This window comes from Sordaria macrospora, chromosome 4 (genome assembly GCF_033870435.1).
Source record: "Sordaria macrospora chromosome 4, complete sequence".
Lineage (NCBI taxonomy): Eukaryota > Fungi > Ascomycota > Sordariomycetes > Sordariales > Sordariaceae > Sordaria > Sordaria macrospora.
This window is the reverse complement of record NC_089374.1, coordinates 2,912,325-2,930,351: the sequence shown is the minus strand read 5'-3', so window position 1 is coordinate 2,930,351 and position 18,027 is coordinate 2,912,325. Positions and strand designations below refer to the sequence as shown.

The 18,027-nt window shown below is 52.3% G+C and overlaps 3 protein-coding genes across 3 annotated transcripts; all 3 read right to left on the bottom strand.

Moving 5' to 3' along the window:
- Positions 1-94: 94 nt before the first annotated feature.
- Positions 95-2,189, bottom strand: SMAC4_00068 (uncharacterized protein). The gene is made up of 3 exons (XM_024655735.2): positions 1,698-2,189; positions 798-1,615; positions 95-688 (listed from the first exon to the last, which is right to left on the bottom strand). The coding sequence occupies exons 1-3, from the start codon at positions 1,925-1,927 to the stop codon at positions 450-452; spliced, it is 1,287 nt and encodes a 428-aa protein (XP_024510974.1). The 5' UTR covers positions 1,928-2,189; the 3' UTR covers positions 95-449.
- Positions 2,190-2,582: 393 nt separating this feature from the next.
- SMAC4_00067 (uncharacterized protein) lies at positions 2,583-5,581 on the bottom strand. Its single transcript, XM_066089373.1, has 5 exons — positions 5,384-5,581; positions 5,122-5,183; positions 4,176-4,650; positions 3,559-4,124; positions 2,583-3,501 (listed from the first exon to the last, which is right to left on the bottom strand). The coding sequence occupies exons 3-5, from the start codon at positions 4,582-4,584 to the stop codon at positions 3,358-3,360; spliced, it is 1,119 nt and encodes a 372-aa protein (XP_065946864.1). The 5' UTR covers positions 4,585-4,650; positions 5,122-5,183; positions 5,384-5,581; the 3' UTR covers positions 2,583-3,357.
- Positions 5,582-7,389: 1,808 nt separating this feature from the next.
- SMAC4_07070 (uncharacterized protein) lies at positions 7,390-13,446 on the bottom strand. Its single transcript, XM_003345739.2, has 5 exons — positions 12,144-13,446; positions 11,758-11,950; positions 10,089-11,550; positions 8,324-10,031; positions 7,390-8,248 (listed from the first exon to the last, which is right to left on the bottom strand). Exons 1-5 carry the CDS (start codon positions 12,175-12,177, stop codon positions 7,977-7,979), a joined length of 3,669 nt encoding a protein of 1,222 aa, XP_003345787.2. The 5' UTR covers positions 12,178-13,446; the 3' UTR covers positions 7,390-7,976.
- Positions 13,447-18,027: the final 4,581 nt, after the last annotated feature.

Sequence of the window (18,027 nt, the reverse complement as noted above, 5' to 3'; positions counted from 1 at the left end):
AAGCAAACAGTGACACGAAGATAATGAGAGATCAAGGTTGGAGTCAATTTATGTGGCATTCTAGTCGAGTGTCTTCAAAGTCTGTCTAAACACAATTCGACTTTTTATATATCTGCCTTAAGACTCCGAAGCAACGGGTGTTTGCAGACATGCTGTCTGGGTATATACTCGTCTTTCTTCCCTGTATACATATGTATATGAGAAGAGAAATCCCCTGGACTCCCTCAAAAGTGGATCTGACAAAACATAATCGTACAAAAAAGCTCTAATCTATATATACAAACAACTCAAATCGGCGCATGTTTTTTCATGATATTTATGAACATCACGTCGCAAACCGGCCGTCTAGAACATCTCGCACCATCTACATATCAGGTATAGACCTACATCAACTGCACACCTTCCATCCCAAACCCTACAACTAAGGTAACCACAGCAAACCAAATAATTCACTGCGCCTTCCCCAAAGCAGCTTTAACCTTCCTCTTCGCCTCTTCCTTGGCCAACTTCTCACGTCTCGCAATGCCGGCCTCGACACCGATACCGCCAAACACGAGACCGACGCCGAGCCATTGCATTTGAGACAAGCGGTGGCCGAAAGCGACGACGGAGAGAATCATGGTGAACATCTTGCGGGTGACGGTGACGGTGACCAGAAGGACGGAGGAGAAAGTTGAAAGGGTGTGGACTAGGTCGTATATGTTAGTCAGGCTTGATCAAGGAAAATGGAGGGGATTGAAAGGGGGAGGAGCGTAAAGGACATAAATCGAGTTAACGAAAAAAGAAAAAATGCTCACAAATAAAAACCTGCCCAACACACCCACAAACCGCAAACCCCAACACATCTCTCCAAACCTCGGGATGTCTCGCCAAAAACGCCAGCGCGCTCGCCAGCTCCCCTTCGCTGCCCGTCGCAGCGGCCATGCCAAACCACTCACCAAGCCCCGTCTTCACCAGCCAGGGGCTCAACACGAGATACCCGCCCGTGATCACGCTCGACAGCAAGTTATTGGCCATCATCATCTGCGGCCCTGTGTAAGGCTGGAATGTCTGGAAAATGTAATCCTGCGTGCTGTTGGTGAGTCCGTCAAACAGCAGGTTGATGCCCAACAGCAGCAATCCCCAGCTTGTTTGGCCCGAATGACTAGAGGTCTTGTGCTTTTTCGAGCCCGAGTGAAGAGTGAAGACGGCTACGCCGGCCGTCACGGCCGCCACGACCAGGTACTTGTAAAGCGGATACCTCTTTCTGAAGAGCGTGATATGCAAGAACATGACCGGCAGAAGCTTGCAGCTTTTGGCGAGAATGTACGTGATGTAATCGATATGTCCCAGGGCGGCGTAGCCAAAGGGGGCGGCGAGCGCGTTGGTGAAGGCTACTAGCAAGAGAGGAGGGAGGATGGCGCGCGAGGGGATCATGGCGGGCACTGGTTGGCCGCGGGGGGTGGAGAGGACGGTGAAGAGCTTGCCGCCGAGGGCGGCGAAGAGGGATTGAATTGTTAGGAGGAAGACGGGGAATTTGAAGCGTTCGCCCCCCTGAGAATCCTTGGAATTGCTAAGGGGAGAGGCGCCGTATTGTGTTGTGGTGAGCTTTTCTTGGAGGTAGGCCCAGGTTAGGCTAATCGCACACTCTGTGTTAGCCGATATTGCTCTGGGACCCTTCCTTCTGCTGTTAGGTTGCGCTAGACAATGGAACTTACAAAGAAATGTAAATACCCGCCACGTCAATGAGGAGCGTGATGACGCCGGCTTCCTTCTTCATTGGTACCGCAATGGATGATGACGACGATGTTGTTGACGGCTTAACACTTCCGTTTACGCCGGGGACAACTGATGCTTCCTCAACTGATGGTGATTTTCTGTCGGCTTTGCTGATATATTCGGAGGACACCTCACGCCGTACGGGCGTGGGCTGCTTTGCGCGAGCCATGACAGTTAAGATAGGTATGTGTGGTGTTCGTGGCCGGCTGTGTTGTTGTGGTTTGCGGGCGTGTGATGCTATGTAACACTCGATTGCCCTTGACGAGCGAGGGAGGGAGGAAGGGAGGAAAGGGAGATGATATGAGCAAAAGTCCGTCGAAGATGCTCGAGGATAGACCAGACGTCTAAAAATAGTTGACTGCTCAATCAATTGGGGAGTGCTGGTCAAGGAAATCTCATTGAGAAATAATCACAGAGGAAGCTGTCCGTAAAGGTTCTTGTATGTTGTGTAGATCCGTCATCCGGACAGGGTGGCTTTTCCATCTAGCTCCATGCCCCATTCCGCGCCGCCAGCCCTGTCATCTTGTCAATATTGGCCGGCACATGCGCCGTAATCACCATGTGCGTTATGCTATCTAACCTTATTTGGTGGGAACCAGGGGTCGGCCTACGCTAGCGCCGCCAGTTTCACTGCCCTTTTTGCGGGGTCTAGCGTAAGATTCCAGGGGCAACTCACCCTCAACAAAAATGTGCCGAAACCGGGGACATAAAATCCTATATTGAGCAAGACACGTATTTTACTCATGGTGCTGTCAACATCACAGATACGAGTCACAGATGCCAAGATAGCACAGCACGACACACAGTAAACAAAGACCAAAAGACGACTTTTATTGCCCTTCAATTTTTGTGCTATCTATGCCTAATTAACTACCACGTAGGTTTGAACCCCTACTTAACAGGCGGTTGACGTTCTGGCCAGATCCAAGCACAATGGTATAGCTCCTGATCATGGACATTTCGGGACTGTCGTATGTATCAGCGCAGTAGAAAAGATTCGGTGTAAGAGATGGGAGAGGCCTCGGCGGTAGTGCTGAATGCTGAGAAAGCACACCAACAGGCTCGCGTTATGAGATGCGGGAAAGATGTTGAACGGTGTAAGGGATCGCATGGGTGTCTGCTGTGGTCATGATTGACAGTTCCATGACGATGCTGGAATCGGCTCGTGAGTACAAACAACACCAACTCAAAGGCCAGGCTTGAAGTCTGAGTGCCCTTGCACAACAAATTCAACCACCCAGGCCGGCTTAGCCAGCCCTGTCTAGGCAAAAAATGTGTGAACTGGCGAGATAAGGGGAGTGTTGCCGAGTACAGTGCGGAATAAAGGAATGGCCGAGTTCGGAAAGGAGAGCCAAAGGTAGTCCGTCGAATATGCTTTTGATCAAGAAATTGTCGTCATGTCGTGCTTCCTGCCACAATTTCGAGCCTTGCGACTGTCATTTCTGGAACGATCCGCAACGGGGGCTGCCGAGCGTACTCCTTCATAGTAGAATAACCTGGGTAATGTGGTCGAATAACTGAAATATTGCCGCCATCAACTCTTTCAGCAAAGAGGAGTCTCGTTGACTACAGCCTCGGGGCGTAAGATTCCTCCGCACCCTACTCGGAAGGCTCAAGAGCCTGCTGAGAGCGGCGGGTCTTCTCGGCCTCCAGGTTCTCGTAAAGGAGGTAGAGAGCAGTCTCGTTGGCTTTGGCAGAGCCCATGATGGTAAACATGCGCTCGCCGGATTCGTCATGGGGACCCTATCAATCGTGTTAATAACCGTTTCACCTTTAACGTAATAAAGGGTCATCACTCACCTTGGCAATCGAGATGCGCGCACCAGACTGCTTGCGGATCTCGCTAATCTTGGAGCCAGCGCGTCCAATGATGCAGCCAACCATATCAGCGGGGATGCTGATGTTTTGTGTCTGGATCTCCTCGCCATTCTCATCATGGGTAGGGGGGCCACGAGAGGCGGCATCGGAATCAGAGCGGCGGTTGTAGGCGCGTCCACCACTGTTGCTGCTGAAATCGGCACCATTGCCAGTCCGTGTGACACGAGAGCTACCGTAGGACCTTTCCTGGGGATAGTTGCGTTCGCCGCCGCTCACAGGTGCGCCAGGGCCGCGGACAACAGGGTTGTACAAAACGGTGCCGGTGCCCCGCTGCCAGTCGTCAACCAGGCACTTGCAAATCTCCCAGACAGCGCGCTCAATGCCCTCGGGGGTACCCTGCACCTCAACTACGCGTTCGGTTGATTGCGGCAGCATCTCCTTCTGCGCAACCATGCGAACGCCCGAGACATCCTGGATGTGCTTGATCTTGAGACCTTGACGGCCGATGACTGTGCCCATCTGGTTATGGGAGATGAGCAACTTGAGGGCTACACAGAAGATTAGCGGTGCTCAAGTCATTCCAATGGGCTCAAACGTACGGTGAGTACCGTTGGCAGAGATGACGCCACCCATGCCAACAGACGGGGCGCCTTCGAGAAGGGAGCGAGCGACAGCAGCGTACGCCTTGGAGACAGCATCGCAGCCACCGGTAATGGTCAGGACACGGTCGTGGACACCCTGGACAACCTTGCTAACACCGGCCTTGACGCCAGTTTCGTCACGGAGGTTGGCAACGTTCTGGCCGCCCTTGCCAATGATCACACCAGCTTCCTTGGAAGACACGATGGCTCTCAGGGTAAGGGTGGTCTGGGAGTATTCTTCGTCGGTTCTGGGAGCGGGCTCGCCATCGGGACCGAGGCGAGTCTCACTGTCATTGATGTTGAGGTTATCGAGGTTCTCCTCGATGCTGCCACCGTTGGCGGGAATGGAGTCTTGGCTGGCAGACATGATGTGTTTCTGAGAAGCTTGGAAGTAGATGGATGGGTTGAGAGGTTGGAGGAGTAGAAGTTCGATCTGGGTGGAGGAAGATGGGATTAGTAGACGAACCACCTAGCTTGTAGACAGGTACTAGCTGTTCACGTTGGGAGGGGAGAGCTGTGTTGGGATAGTTTGACTTTGATGACCGAGGGTGTTGGGGGAAGACTGGCCAAAGTCAGTGGGCAATGTGACAAAGAAAAGCTCAAGCTTTCCAGCTGGTGCTGCACCCCAAGAACGACAAGAGCATTAGGTAAGCCACGGGGTAAAGTGCAGACGGAAGGGAACCAACAGTGGAGTGAGTACAATCTTCAGGACCAACAGTACAGACGTGCTTTCTTTGGTAGAAACTGAAATGATAGTTTTGTAGGTATTTGGAAGTGATGGAAGGCCGCGAACGCAAGCAAAACAGAAGGAGAAATGGTGGGCCGTTGCAGAGCTGTCCCTGCAGACAAGTGGAGTGGGCGGCTCCTTAGTAGCGGGGCAGGCAGGTCCGGGGAATGCACGTACCTTTTTGGGGGTTTGAACTTTGAGCGGCAGGCAAGCACTTCCCTTCTAGAGGAAGAGTCTAGCTGGACAAAGATAGAGCGTGTTAGTCGAGGTTACCTCGAGTCCTATCGGAGACTGGGGCTTGGGAGCACGTAGGTAGATGCAGACTGCAGCCGGAACACTGCCAGTATCCTCACCCCAGGCGCAAGGTGACGAGGGAGACCAAGGGCAACCGGCAAGGCGATGCTTGGTGTTGGAAGGAGGATGGAGGAAGGGGACTCACAGTAGATCAAAGTGCCGGGGAGGGGAGGAGGAGATAAGAAGAGGTCCGGCGGAGACGAGGAGGTCGGAGGAGGGACGGATGGAGTAGAGGTAAGGTAGAGAGAGAGAGAGAGAGAGAGAGAGAGAGAGAGAGAGAGAGAGAGAGAGAGAGAGAGAGAAGAGGTGAAAGAGGAAGGGATTCGGAGCGGACACGAGAGAGGCGTGAAAGGTTGAGGTGGGAAAGTGTAGAAGAGGAAAGAGGTAGAGAAACGGAGAAGGTAGAGGTAGGTAAGGTGGAAAAAGTGGATGGGAGGGAATGATGAAGGACGGTTAAATTTCACATCAGCAAATTTGGGGAACGGACTTGGATGGAAAAGGCGAATCCAGCAACAAAAAGAGGAGGAGGGGTCGACCGTGACAGACGGGTAGGGGAGTGGGTGGTGGCAGCCCCATGGTGACAGGGAAGCTCAGGAGCTCCCCCTAGACTGGAGACACGCCTACGCAAGGTACGGATGGAAACAGCCTGGGGTTGGTGCCACTACCATTGCCTACCACAAACATGTTCTAACACGAGGACACATTCAATGGCCAGGCACGACAGCGAGCTTTGCCAGTTTTGTTGATAGTAATGAATGTTATTTGAAGTAGTTGATAACGTCGATCATTCGATCAATGATTTCTCCCATTAGAGGAAGCAAAGCACAAGACATTTCGAAGCCCATGCCATTCAGACCAGGGCGTCCACAGCTCAAGTTGTTGACACTTGATACTAGTGACTTCATTCCCCGAGTGGGGTTCCCGTCCTGTGTTACGTCTGCCCCACCCTCAGTGGCTGCTTCTGGCACATCTGATGTCGTTCCCCACGGCAAGGGCAGGTGGGCGAAGTCTCTGGGAGGTGCCTTGTACCTGAGTGGTGCCAACTGCTGCCGGTAGGTGAGGGAGGTGGTGGTGCCCTGTCCTGTTTGCGTCGTTCTCCGCCATCAAAGGTACCACACAATCACAACCTCAGCTGGCTGGACGATGATACCATCAGCAGATGAGACGGACGCCATGACAAGACATTATCATTGCTGCCTTTGGTATTCAAATAGCATCATTCGTCCAGTCCTCATTTGATGCTGATGTTTTACTAATACTGGAGTAAGGTACCCGCTGGTGCAAATGACGGGTGTTTGATAACAATATAGTGCGGAACGTTGGTGTCCATGGTAAACACTAACAGAGTGGAACTGACTGCCGACTCTGAACATACAACTAGCTGCCATTCTTCCCAGTACCCCACTCGAACTTCACCTCTCTTCTTCACGTCCACTTACAAAGAGCCTGCCTGCCATCTGAAAGGCCCACGTCAGACTTGAAGCTCCCGTCGTACTTCCAGCTGATGTTACATGGTGACTACCTTACTGCTGCCCTCCAGTTCTCTGTGGTGTTGTCCTTACTTTTGTTCCACTCGTGTGCTTGTCCTTGTCCTTGTCCAGTTCAGTTCCGTTCTTCAATTTTGCGAAAGTCGAATTTGATGGATTACCTACAAGTAGGGCGGTCCATCAGTCCAAGTTTCTCTTCACTCATGCTGTTGGTTTATATGCGCCTCTATTGGTTTAGGGGTTCTATTACCAAGTCACCACTGCCAATCCACCCAGCGAAAGTGACTTCCACAAAGCAGAGACCTGTCCACAGAACGACACAATGAACGACACAAGGACAGGCATCATCTCGATTCTCGATTTCTCTCCGCAATCAGGAAGAACAGACATATGCTGTGTAACTCGATCCTGCAGCCGTAAGCAGCCGGCGAGCGGGCGGGCGTGCGTGCGTGATTACCTATGGCTTTTTGAGTGGCTGTCCAGTCGTGATCGATGGATGGATGTGTGTGGCGGTATGTTTGGTAAAAAAGGCTTTGGAAGATGTTGCAACATCCACATGCAAAAAAGAAAAAATATGATCAAAGGCGAGAAGAAGGGCGAATTTATTAAATAAAACGCACAATAACTTTGATTTACATGGGTAGACAGACATCCTGGAAAAAGAACACATTTGTTGGTGATTCCGCCATCGGGTTTGTTCAAAAGTCTATCTTCGGTTGTTTGTCTCATAGTGCACCTGATTTCACAGGAACAAAAGAGTTTTATGTAGAAATATCTAGACTCTACATACCAAAACTAACAAGTCCAAATGTAGGTAGGTCAAGGTGGTAGATAGCTAAGATATGCTCATGATAAGGAGAATCATAATAAAAGAAGAAACAAAAACAAAAACGCCTGCTTGTCTAGCAACCCAAAATACTTTCTGTGTTTTTAGGTTGTTGATGATGATGATATGCAATATGGATATGTCGGCATCATGAATGGATACCAAGGAAGAAAGAGCAACCACCGACAACCTCTTCTCAGGTCGTTCCCACCTCCCACCTCCCCCATCATCTACTCTCTTCTTCTTATCCCTGCTGGCAGCACACACTTGACGCTCAAAGGAACACACTCACAACCACAACATCTCCACGAGTCGTAACAAAATTCTTTGTGTTTCATTCATTGCACATCGGCTTTTCCTTCTCTTCTCCAGTCTGCGCTTTTGTCCCCTGGCTTGACTTGAGGTGCGCGAACAAAACTCGGACCTTAATTGTCCTCCATATTGCACCAAGGATGCGCCAAGACCTCCTCGATGGTCAGCCGTTTCGAGACATCGCGATCGAGCATCTTCCGGATCAAATCGATACTCTCCTCGCTAATGACGTAGGGGACGCGCAGGTCGCGGTCCATAATCTCGTCGATGCTGTAGAAGGGGTTCTCCTTGTAGATTATGGTGTAGAGGAGGATGCCGAGAGCCCAGACGTCCTGTTCCTTGCCGCCGTAGGGCTTGCCGGCGAGAACTTCGGGGGCGGCGTAATCTGGAGGTTGAAATTAGATTAGATGTACAAAGCCTTGGAAGGTGTTAAAAGCGGAGGGAAAGAATCGAGACTTACCAATGGTACCCACAAACACATCAAAGGGTCCGCTCTTGATGTACGCCGCGCTTCCGAAATCGATCAACTTGATCCGTCCTTCTCCGTCCAGAATGACATTCTCGTCCTTGATGTCGCGGTGGACAACAAGCGCCTTGGTGTGAAGATGGTGGATGGCGCGTGCGACTTGTACGAAAATGCTGCGGCTCTCCTGCTCATCCATGTTGGTGCGCAGCTCGATGTAGTCGAAAAGATCCATGCCGGGCAAGCCATGGGGCACCATCTCGATGTAGTAGTTGATGTTGTCCTCGAAGAAGTCCTCCATTTCGACGATGTTGGGATGCCTAAAACCTTCCCTTCGCAGGAAATCGAGAACATGGATCTCCAAAGGCACGGTGCCGAGTCTTCTGTCGCGCGTCCAGGTGTCGACGAGAATGCGCTTCTTGGTGACGTACTTCAACACGCACTTCTTGCCGCCGTTCTTGTACCGAGCCAGCTTCACCTGACCATAGGCACCCTGACCCATGTCTTCCAGAATCACAAAGTCGTCGATCGTCTTCTTCTTTGGAGGCTCTACCGGCTTTGGCGTTTGGACGTCTTCCTTTTTGGGCTCGACGGCCTTTGGTGTGCCCGTGAGCTTGGCGGCAGCCGTCATCGCGACTTCCTTGAGCTGGCGGGTGATGAGCGAGGTTGCGGATTCTCTTCGGTTGCTTGGTGTTTCGGATTCGGATTCTGAGCTCGAGTCCGAATCCATTTTCGGAGGGGTATGGGCAGGCGTTTGTCCAGGTGAAGGTTGATGAAGTGGAGTTGCTGTTCCGGATAACAATGGGGATGCGGAACCCAGGTTGTTTTTCGTCGCGTGAAGGTGCCGTGAATAGGTGATCCAAAGTGCGTAGACAAGTTCGGACTGAGAAATGGTGAAACTGTCCGCCATGTCCGCACCGGACACTGGCTCTTCATCCTCACTTTCCTCGACGATAGCTTGGTCTGATATCTGCGTTTGCTTTTCGCTCTTTACGACCCGCATTTGAATATCGATCTTCAGTTCAGACCCATCACGGTGCTTTGCAGGAAGTCCTTCGGGGCGCAGTAGACTTGTTGCAGCATTCGGACGTCCTTGTTTTAATGCAAGAAACGCTGCAGCTTTTCGGAAGGAGTGTTCGGGTACAACGATACCGTCTACCAGGTCAATGCCATCTTCGTCCGTCAGAATGCGTATTATACCTGCAAAGTCCGGAACGAGATGACTGATAGGCAGCCCATCGGGCTTTTCGTGGCCGAAGAGTGCACCGCAGAAGACCGAATTCGAGCTCTTGATGGTCAAGGTCTGAGGACAGACCACCACAATACCGGCGATGTGCGGGAAACTTGCTACTCGCAGCTCAGACTGGCCCCTGACTTGGTCGATCGTTGCTGGGATGTTGATTCTGTCAGAGTTGCGGCAAGTGTAATATCTTCGCTTCGCAATCAGTGCGTAATCAATCTCTCCGGTGCGTGGGTCGAAACCCTGGCGGGGAATGCGAGGTATTAGTTTGCCCACATCCATACCAGGCTTCATGTTCTCTTCGCCCCAGATTGGACCAAGAGCTCCAGAAAGCTTGAGAACAATGCCGTCCTCGTCCAGCGTCAAATACGCAACGTCCTCGTGGATTTCTTCGAGAACCCAAATCAGACCCACTTTTTTCTCCTTGACCCAAAGGCTGGCCGATCCCGTCGCACCATTGCGTTTCTGTACGTTTGGTTAGTGCTAAGCTTTTAGAACATTTTGCATCTTGCAAGAACTCACCTGAATTGGTACCACATCGCCGCAAAGCAATACGCCTCTTGATTGGGTTGCAGGGTGATGTCCTTGTCCTGGCTTTGGTGGTTTCGGGTCGCCATTATGAATCGTCGCTGCCCTTCTACCGGCGCTGCTTTTTGGCGGTTGGGTTCGGGAGCTGGGCTTGCTCAGGAGCTTCGCGGTTATTCCTCCTCCACGGGATCCTAGGAAACTGGCTGGCGATGGATTTGAGACTGGCTTAACGATCTCACTTTCCGACCCGTCACCAGCATCGTCCGAGGCTCCCGCAAGTAACTTTCGCTCCAGCCACGCTCTTCGTTCCTCCTGCACAACTTCTAGAATTCCCATCTTCCTGACCTCGGCCTTGGTGACTCCAAACAAAAGGCACGCGAGATCATTGGCGGCGAGAATCGTCCAAGGAGGCTTCGACTCGGTAGTAAAGATGGCTTGGGCAGCGGGTGCCCACCTTGTTGAATGACCATGGACGGCGGATGAAACTGCAGGTGGCTGACTCGAAACGCTCGAGAATGACTGCCGGGCGGGGGAGGACAGATGGTCATGTGCGCCGGGTTCAACGGCAAGGAAAGGTGTCGCCATGACATCCATGAGCTTCTGCTGCATCTGCGCATGCTCCGTATCGGTCATGGTTCGCTTCAAGAAGCCTGGACGTAGAGAGGTTGAAGGTGATGTTTGCGCAGTGGTCCCACTCTCGTTTGTTGTGCTCCTGGATGAGTGTTCGGAGTCGTTTCCGAGGCTGAACTTTGCTGGCCGGGACGTATCGATTTTCTTTTGGACTTCTGTCGCTCCAATAGTCTTCTGAGACGCCGGTGATTCTGGCGCTATTCCTTCGTCGTCGTCGAGAGGCTCTGGACTTGTGACTCTAGGTACCACCAAAAATTGTTTGTCGAAAATGTTTTCTCCTGACAGCTCGGCTGGTCCGGTAAGAGGCCCCGTAGACAAAGTCACATCACCGTTGGGGAGGCTCCCACCTCCCACCAGCTGTGCCCGTGCCAACAAATCCAACACGTTTTGAGTCTCGACGTCGCCTGATACCCGTGCCTGCGCACTTGCAAGAGCCACATTGGCGGTATTGGACGCCACCGACCACCCCATACGATCCTTCATAAACTCGATAGACCTCTTCAAGACGTTCTGGCGGTTGTGTATCAGGTCTTCGGACTGGTGGGCGAAGGAAAATGAGTGGAGGGATTCAGAGGGGAAGCGGCTGAGGTCTTCGGAGAAGTTTATGGCTGGCGAGTTGGGGACCGAATGTAAGGGTATCGAGTTGTTGTGTGCATCCAGCATGGTCGTGAGGGAGGCAGACCTGGTAATGGCCGAACCGAAGGAAGGTTTCCGACTTCCAGGTGCTGATGGCAGAGTGCCGGTACGGAGGGGAGGTGGTTGCTGTCGAATGCGTCGCAAACCGGAGAGGCCCAGACCGTGGTCGTGGTCGGTCATGACAGAACTTCTAAGGAAGGGAGAGGAAGTCAGCAACCAGGCTGGCTAGACGTGAAATATAAACCGGCGGTGGGAGGGCCTCGAATCAGATTGTGCGACTGTGCATCGGCAAACCGGCGAATGTGAGACAAGAGAAGGGCTTCCAGGTTCGAAGCAGGCTGACAGTCCTGGGAAAGCTCATGTCGACTCCTTTGCAACCATGTAAACATTTGCTAACCTTGTCATGGTATCGTACTCAGCGGCAGCCGGGCCGGCATCGAAGGAGAAGCGTAGGCGCGCCTTTTCGGAACTGTCACTCGTTACGCAAAGGTTCCCGGTGCTCTTGTTTTTGGGCAGGTGCAGGGCGGGCGACACTGACAGCGAGGCTGACCGGCCTTGCCCCTCCGCATCGTGTCGTTGCCGTTCTTCGCCTGGGATTAATGGCACGGCATGTGTCAGTACAGTCTGGACTGCGAATCACATTGCTGAGGGTAGAGGCAGTGTCTGGCTGAATGTATATGTCAGGAGCACGCGGGCATACCGCCAACGGGATCAGACCGAAGGATGACGGGTGCATGCAGTGGGACGGAAAGTTGTAGTAGTTCGCGGGGGAGCAGAACCCACCATTCTCCAGGTTTCCACCATATATCCCGAGCATAATTGAGCAACACGCTTGTCAAACTGGAGGCACGCCAAATTCAAGCTAGGCAGACGACGGGCGGCGCAAGGAGGTTTGTCGCGTCCTTTCTGATTGTTGCGCCCCGAGGGATAAAGAAAAGCAAGAAAGCAGTCGAGTGTTGCGAACTGAATGGGTAGGTAGTTCGGTCGGGGTTCTCGCAGGACTCGCAGGTCAGGCGGCGGGCGGGCGGGGCAGCAAATCGAAAGTCGGGAAAAAGCTCTGTCGGGGGTGCTCCGCCTGCGCGTCGTAGTCGGGGGCGTCTTTGGAAGTTTGTTCGATGTTCTGCGATGCGTGCGAAGTAAGGACTGGAGGATGGAGAGGGGGTCTGGATCGAAATACTAGCTACACTCGACCCGAACTCGAACTCTGTCTCTAATATTCAGTTGGCGACAATCGATCGGATGCACAATACGCAAGTCGAGTGAACGGATGCGCAAGCGAAGCAGCCGGACGGGACCGTTGGGCTAGACCGATGTGACCTCTGGACGGAGGCGTTGCTGCCCCAAGGAAAAGAGCTGGACGGGAGCGTATGGCGTATTGGCATATGATGTGATGGGCGAGGAGCTCACTACTGTGGTTTGCGCACGTGTGTCCGGCTCCAGGCTGGAATGCCGAGATGGGATCGTAGAGGTAAATGTCGGGGAGAGGTGTCCGGCCCTCGGAGTTGGCCAAGTGTTTGTGCTTTTGAAGAGATAGATATGTAGGATGGTCGGGTACGTTTAAAGGGAGATGGTAGATGGCAGCGGGAGGAGGCGGGACCGTGGCCGTTACCGTGGATTTCCAGGTATGATGGTGAAGATGGAACTGAACGGGACCGACCCAAGTTCCATGGAAGCCGACCCGCGGAAACAACCAGGTAGTGTAACGACCACAACAAGTTCGTCGATGATGCGCCCAGCCCGAGCGGTAATCCACCTGCACTGACTACCTCTAAAGGTACTGAGGACCCCATTCAACACGCCAAAAGCACGCCAAAAAAAGATGTTACCGCGCTGGCCAGCTAGCGACCGGAGCTTTGGGGGTGTTAGTGCGCACTGCAACTATGTAACCGTACACGTAAACAAGTCTGGTATCGTACGGGCTTTGATATATTCTCACAACCTCGCTAACAGAATGTTTCCTCTTCAGGGCAAAGCGAAGCTAAGGTTTTCAAGATGTAGGTAGGTAGCAGAGGTATCTAGACCGTCTTGGGTGTGTCTTCCAGCCTATAGGTATCAATTGGAATAGTTGGTGTGGTCTTCACTCCAAGCTCCAGACTTGAGAGAATGGGATCCGTTGGGCTGCACTGATGGCGCAACTGTGACGACTTGTATACCCGACGAGCTGGTGCTGCCCAGGTTCAGTTCTCTGATCTCTCTGTCCCTTTTGGGTTTCAAACTTTGTTACTCAGTGGAGCAACTGTCTGGAGACAGATACTGGACTTGTATTAATAGATGAAAACACTCAGCCCAACTCGAAGCGTACGTCGTGGCTGGCTTTGTATGCTTTCGATTCTTGCAACAGTAGGTACACAGCAAGAAGAAGAGAGGCTTTTAAACAAACGATTTTTTGGATGGCTTGAAGACTTTGACCTGTCACGCCTCCCCGTCTGAACCCGCCCGTTAGTTTAGTGGCAGTACGAACTGGAGGCCATGCAATGCAAGGCATGACGACCTGGACAGGCGCCCAAAGATGGAGAAGAATCTCAACACAAGAGGGTCCCCGTCCGACCCATCATCCATGGCCACCCACGCGGGACTATTGGGATAGATACAGTGCTGTCTACACGGTCCTCACCTTCCATATCACTGCAGCGATACACTACACATAGAACACACGGCCGGGGCCCATTCTTGGGCTGCCAGGCATCAGCATGTGGTTTTCTGGCATTGGAGCAAATGAGGCTTCTCTGCTAGGAGTGCGTGATATTTGAAATAGACATCATTTGTTGACTTGAGTTGAGAAGCATATGAAAGACGTATACGAGATGTTGAACTTTTTTTCTGGTTGTGCAGCGCAACTTAACTTGAGTACAGTCGATACCCAACCAAGGCATACTGTGTGTTCGCCTCAGGTCGTGATCTTGATATGAAGCTTTCAGTTTTCCAAGTGGGACGGGCAACCACCAGTCGTCAGACTACACTGCATGTTTTTGCTCTCTCAAGTTCCATGCTTGTTGGTTTTTGTCACTTGTTGGAATACAGGGCTCTCGATGCTGTTCATAGATGACTGCCTATTTCATCATGAGACCATTGGCCTATATTGGCATCCTGGGCTTTTTTGCTAAACACCCCTGATTTGGACTTGGAGGCTCCGAATTGTGTCTTTCATTCGGGCTTCCAAGGGGAAACCCAACAATGGAAACAACCACGCAGCCACGGTGCATCGCAGCATTGTCTCAAAGAGATTTGATCGACAAAGCCAAAACACGGCACACGCAAGACATGACAAGGCATCATCACCACCAACTTACGCTTCGGTTAAAAGATTCTTTGCCTTGATTGTTCCAATATCAAGCACGTGAGAAAGATGAGCGAGTCTTGGAAGAATGCCAACTCGTTAGAACTCTCGTTTATATTTCCAGTGATCGTCAAGTTGAGTAAATAAACCGCCGAGGTTGGTGGCTTCTCGTGTTCTGTCTCTGGGCGCGGGACTTGGGCACTTGGCACTGGCAGGCCAACTACCGATGGTGGTTCGGGTTAACTCCGACCGGTGGGTCCCCACTATCGCTCGGCGCGGGCAATAGCGCCCCGGCGGGAATCCCGGCTCGGGAGGCGGACGGGACGATTCCTCGGTCGCAACTTGGGACTGAACGGACACTCGGCCGGACGGACGGTTCATCGGGAATCCAAGTCCGGATGACCGTGACCCCCACATTTGCCGTTGGTGTTGTCCGGCATTTGCTCCTCTAGGTACACTTCTCCAGTTCCATGCCAGCGGCAAGTTCCCAACGTTGCCGCGCTAGCCCGACAGCCCGTGTAAGTCAGCGGCTTGGCGGGGAGGCGGGATGAAGAACCGCCAAAGTCGGATTCCGGGCCGGTACTTATCTGAACGGGACAAGATCCGGCAGGGGACGATTCGTGTTTATACCTGCATAGCCATCACCGTGATCAATCGTTGCTGAAACGACTCAAACTCACTCAGTTACAGTCCGCATAGCATCTTCAAACCCTCAATCCTGCAACACAATCTGCTATGCGAAAAAAAACCAAGGTCAGCTGGATCGACTTGGAGAGGGAATTGTTTTGAGATTAAGTAATGCTCACATCTCGTGCTCGTTCCTTGTTACCGTCGTCGTTTTCTTCTGTTTCCACTAGTACAGTCAGCAGAGCCGAGTGTCGTGTGATAAGCTACCCTCAAGAGTTCCCACCTGACCGTTGTGCCATCCACCAGCCCAGCCCTATGGCTGTATCGTGATGTGAGATACAGCTCGTCATAGAAATGAGCTAGTATTGGCGGTGTCGACACGAGATGGTACACTTGTAGTTGCTTTGATTATGGGTATGACAATGGCTCTTGAGTGCCGTCTTATGGTGCCCAAGGTTGACTTTTTGCGAGTTTCGCGGTTCCGCGTGCTCGTCATGACTAAATAGTCGGAAACAGTTGAAAGTCGAGACCGGACAATACATGCTGTTGGAAACACACATTGAGGCTATACCTACCCGTACATACTCGCCGTGGAAGGTACGTCTTGAATCCGATGTGCTATTCCAGATACGCTTCAGGCCGACTGTGCTCAACAATGGTCCTACATGGTCGGATCGGTTTCTTCTCGAGAATATATATGGAGTCAATCGCTATCCCATCAAGCTAAGTGAACGTGGTGGTATTTTGATGATGGGGTTATCTTCAACCTTCAAAGCTTCCATCGGAAACGTCAAAGAACACGGACAATGCCCCACTATCACTGCCACCGTCAAGGGTCCCCGGATTCCCGTCTGGACGTTCCTGAGATGTCTGTGCTTTTCGCCTCAGTGGGGAACGTTGAGCGCATACAGTGGGGACTGCACGACTGAGCGGGGCATTGCTGATCCACCTGAATCGTCGGTTTCTCTTTTTCCATTTCTGCCAAACATCAACATTGCCGAGTTTCATCTCATTTGAACAGCAACTTACACAGAAAGCTTATACACACCAGGCACACATAGGTATTATCCGAGTGCAACTGACACGAGTGACTTGACAGGAGCAAGTACAACATAAAGAAGGAAAAACTTTAACGGCGTCACACAGGAACAAGGCAACACAAGCACACCAACCCCATCTTTGTTATAAGTGAATGGTTGTCAGAAGGCTCGGTCAAATGCCCGTCCCAAGCGAGGGACCGGGACGGAAAGTGATTAGCCGCCAACCCAGAGGGGTCTGGTGGGGAGGGTCAGCAGCGCTAGCTTTGTGCGTGCTCGAGGCGTTGCAAGACCCCTTGGACCCTTAAAAACCAGCAAGCGGCCCAGGTGGCACGCCGGCATGGTCATATGTGGTTCCGCCCAGGAGAACCCATCGAATCCTGAAAAATGGGATTCTGGCATGTCCGATATGGAACAATGGATCCGGCCTGGATCATCCCACACCTCCATTCAGCCCTCGCCTGCCCGCCTTCGAGAATGGAAGCCAGGCAGCACGCCCTCGCCGCCCGTCCCTGCCATCCCCGTCAAGCCAGATCAATGCCTCAAGGCCTCGTGTTTTGATGTCTGTTTCTCATCAGTCTGACAGAGGCGTGGCAGGTAGAAGATGAGAATAGTATGTACCAAGCACAGGCGTGACAGACTGCCATGATACGTACATCTACACCATGCAGACATGTCGACATACTGCTGGTCTCGGTGATCCCTTCAAGTCCGGATGCCAGCTGTACCTATCTCTCCCCACCATGCACACACCACCTGGGGCTTCCCATCTCCAATCGGCCACTCACCTCGGCCGCCCCCTCCCCCCGGGTCCAGCCAGTGCTGCCCTCTCACACATCCCCAATCCGCTCAGCTGGCTGCCCAATATGCGATAAGGGACCTCATCATATGTCGTGTCACCCGGGAAAATAACCGCAAGACCCTCCTGCCTTTCACGGCTGTCCATCCAATATCACAGGAAAACCGCGTCTTTTTTTTCTCCCTCTCACCTTTGCTAGCGTAGGATACCGTGGCCCGGTGTCATCTGCTAGATGCAGGGCACCTTGCTTTCTGTCAGCTTACCTCTGTTTATCTTCCCCTTTACGTCCTCGAGATCATCCGGCCCAGTTCCTCTTGAACTTTTATCTCTTCTTTCTGCCGATCCATCCCCAAGGAACAGTTCCTTCGCTTATATACGTGTAACCGGAGTGAGAACGACTTAAACGACACCAGTACGACAACAACGACTCAACCGTTGACTGGCTACTATTCGAATAATATCATCACAGCTCACAACGGAACTACCGACAATTACAAACAGTGTTGGTAGACTTATACAAGAAACACAGACAAAGTGTGGAATCCCAAAAGGCTGGATCCAATATTCACAGGTCCCGATATCCCGACCTTTCCCCCTCCCCGTCGTCTCCAACAGACATACCCCTGAAAGGCCCCCTCCCCCCCCTTCTCTTGCCCCTCCCCGCACTGTTGATCTTCGAGCGGACGGCCGAGCTCTGCGAGTTTGGAAACAATAAGCCAGCGAGATTTTCTGGGGCCCCTGCACCGGAACAATTGGGAGAACACTTCCCGTCACCGAGCTGTCGATCCTCCGCCTCTCTCACACACAATTCATGGGTTTATAGTCAGAGCCGGTCTCGGAGAGGGTGTGCCTCCTTCACTCATCGCTGGACCTCCTTCCGTTCTTTGTTCGATCCCGTTTGTCCCGAGCCCCTGGTCACCTTGCTTC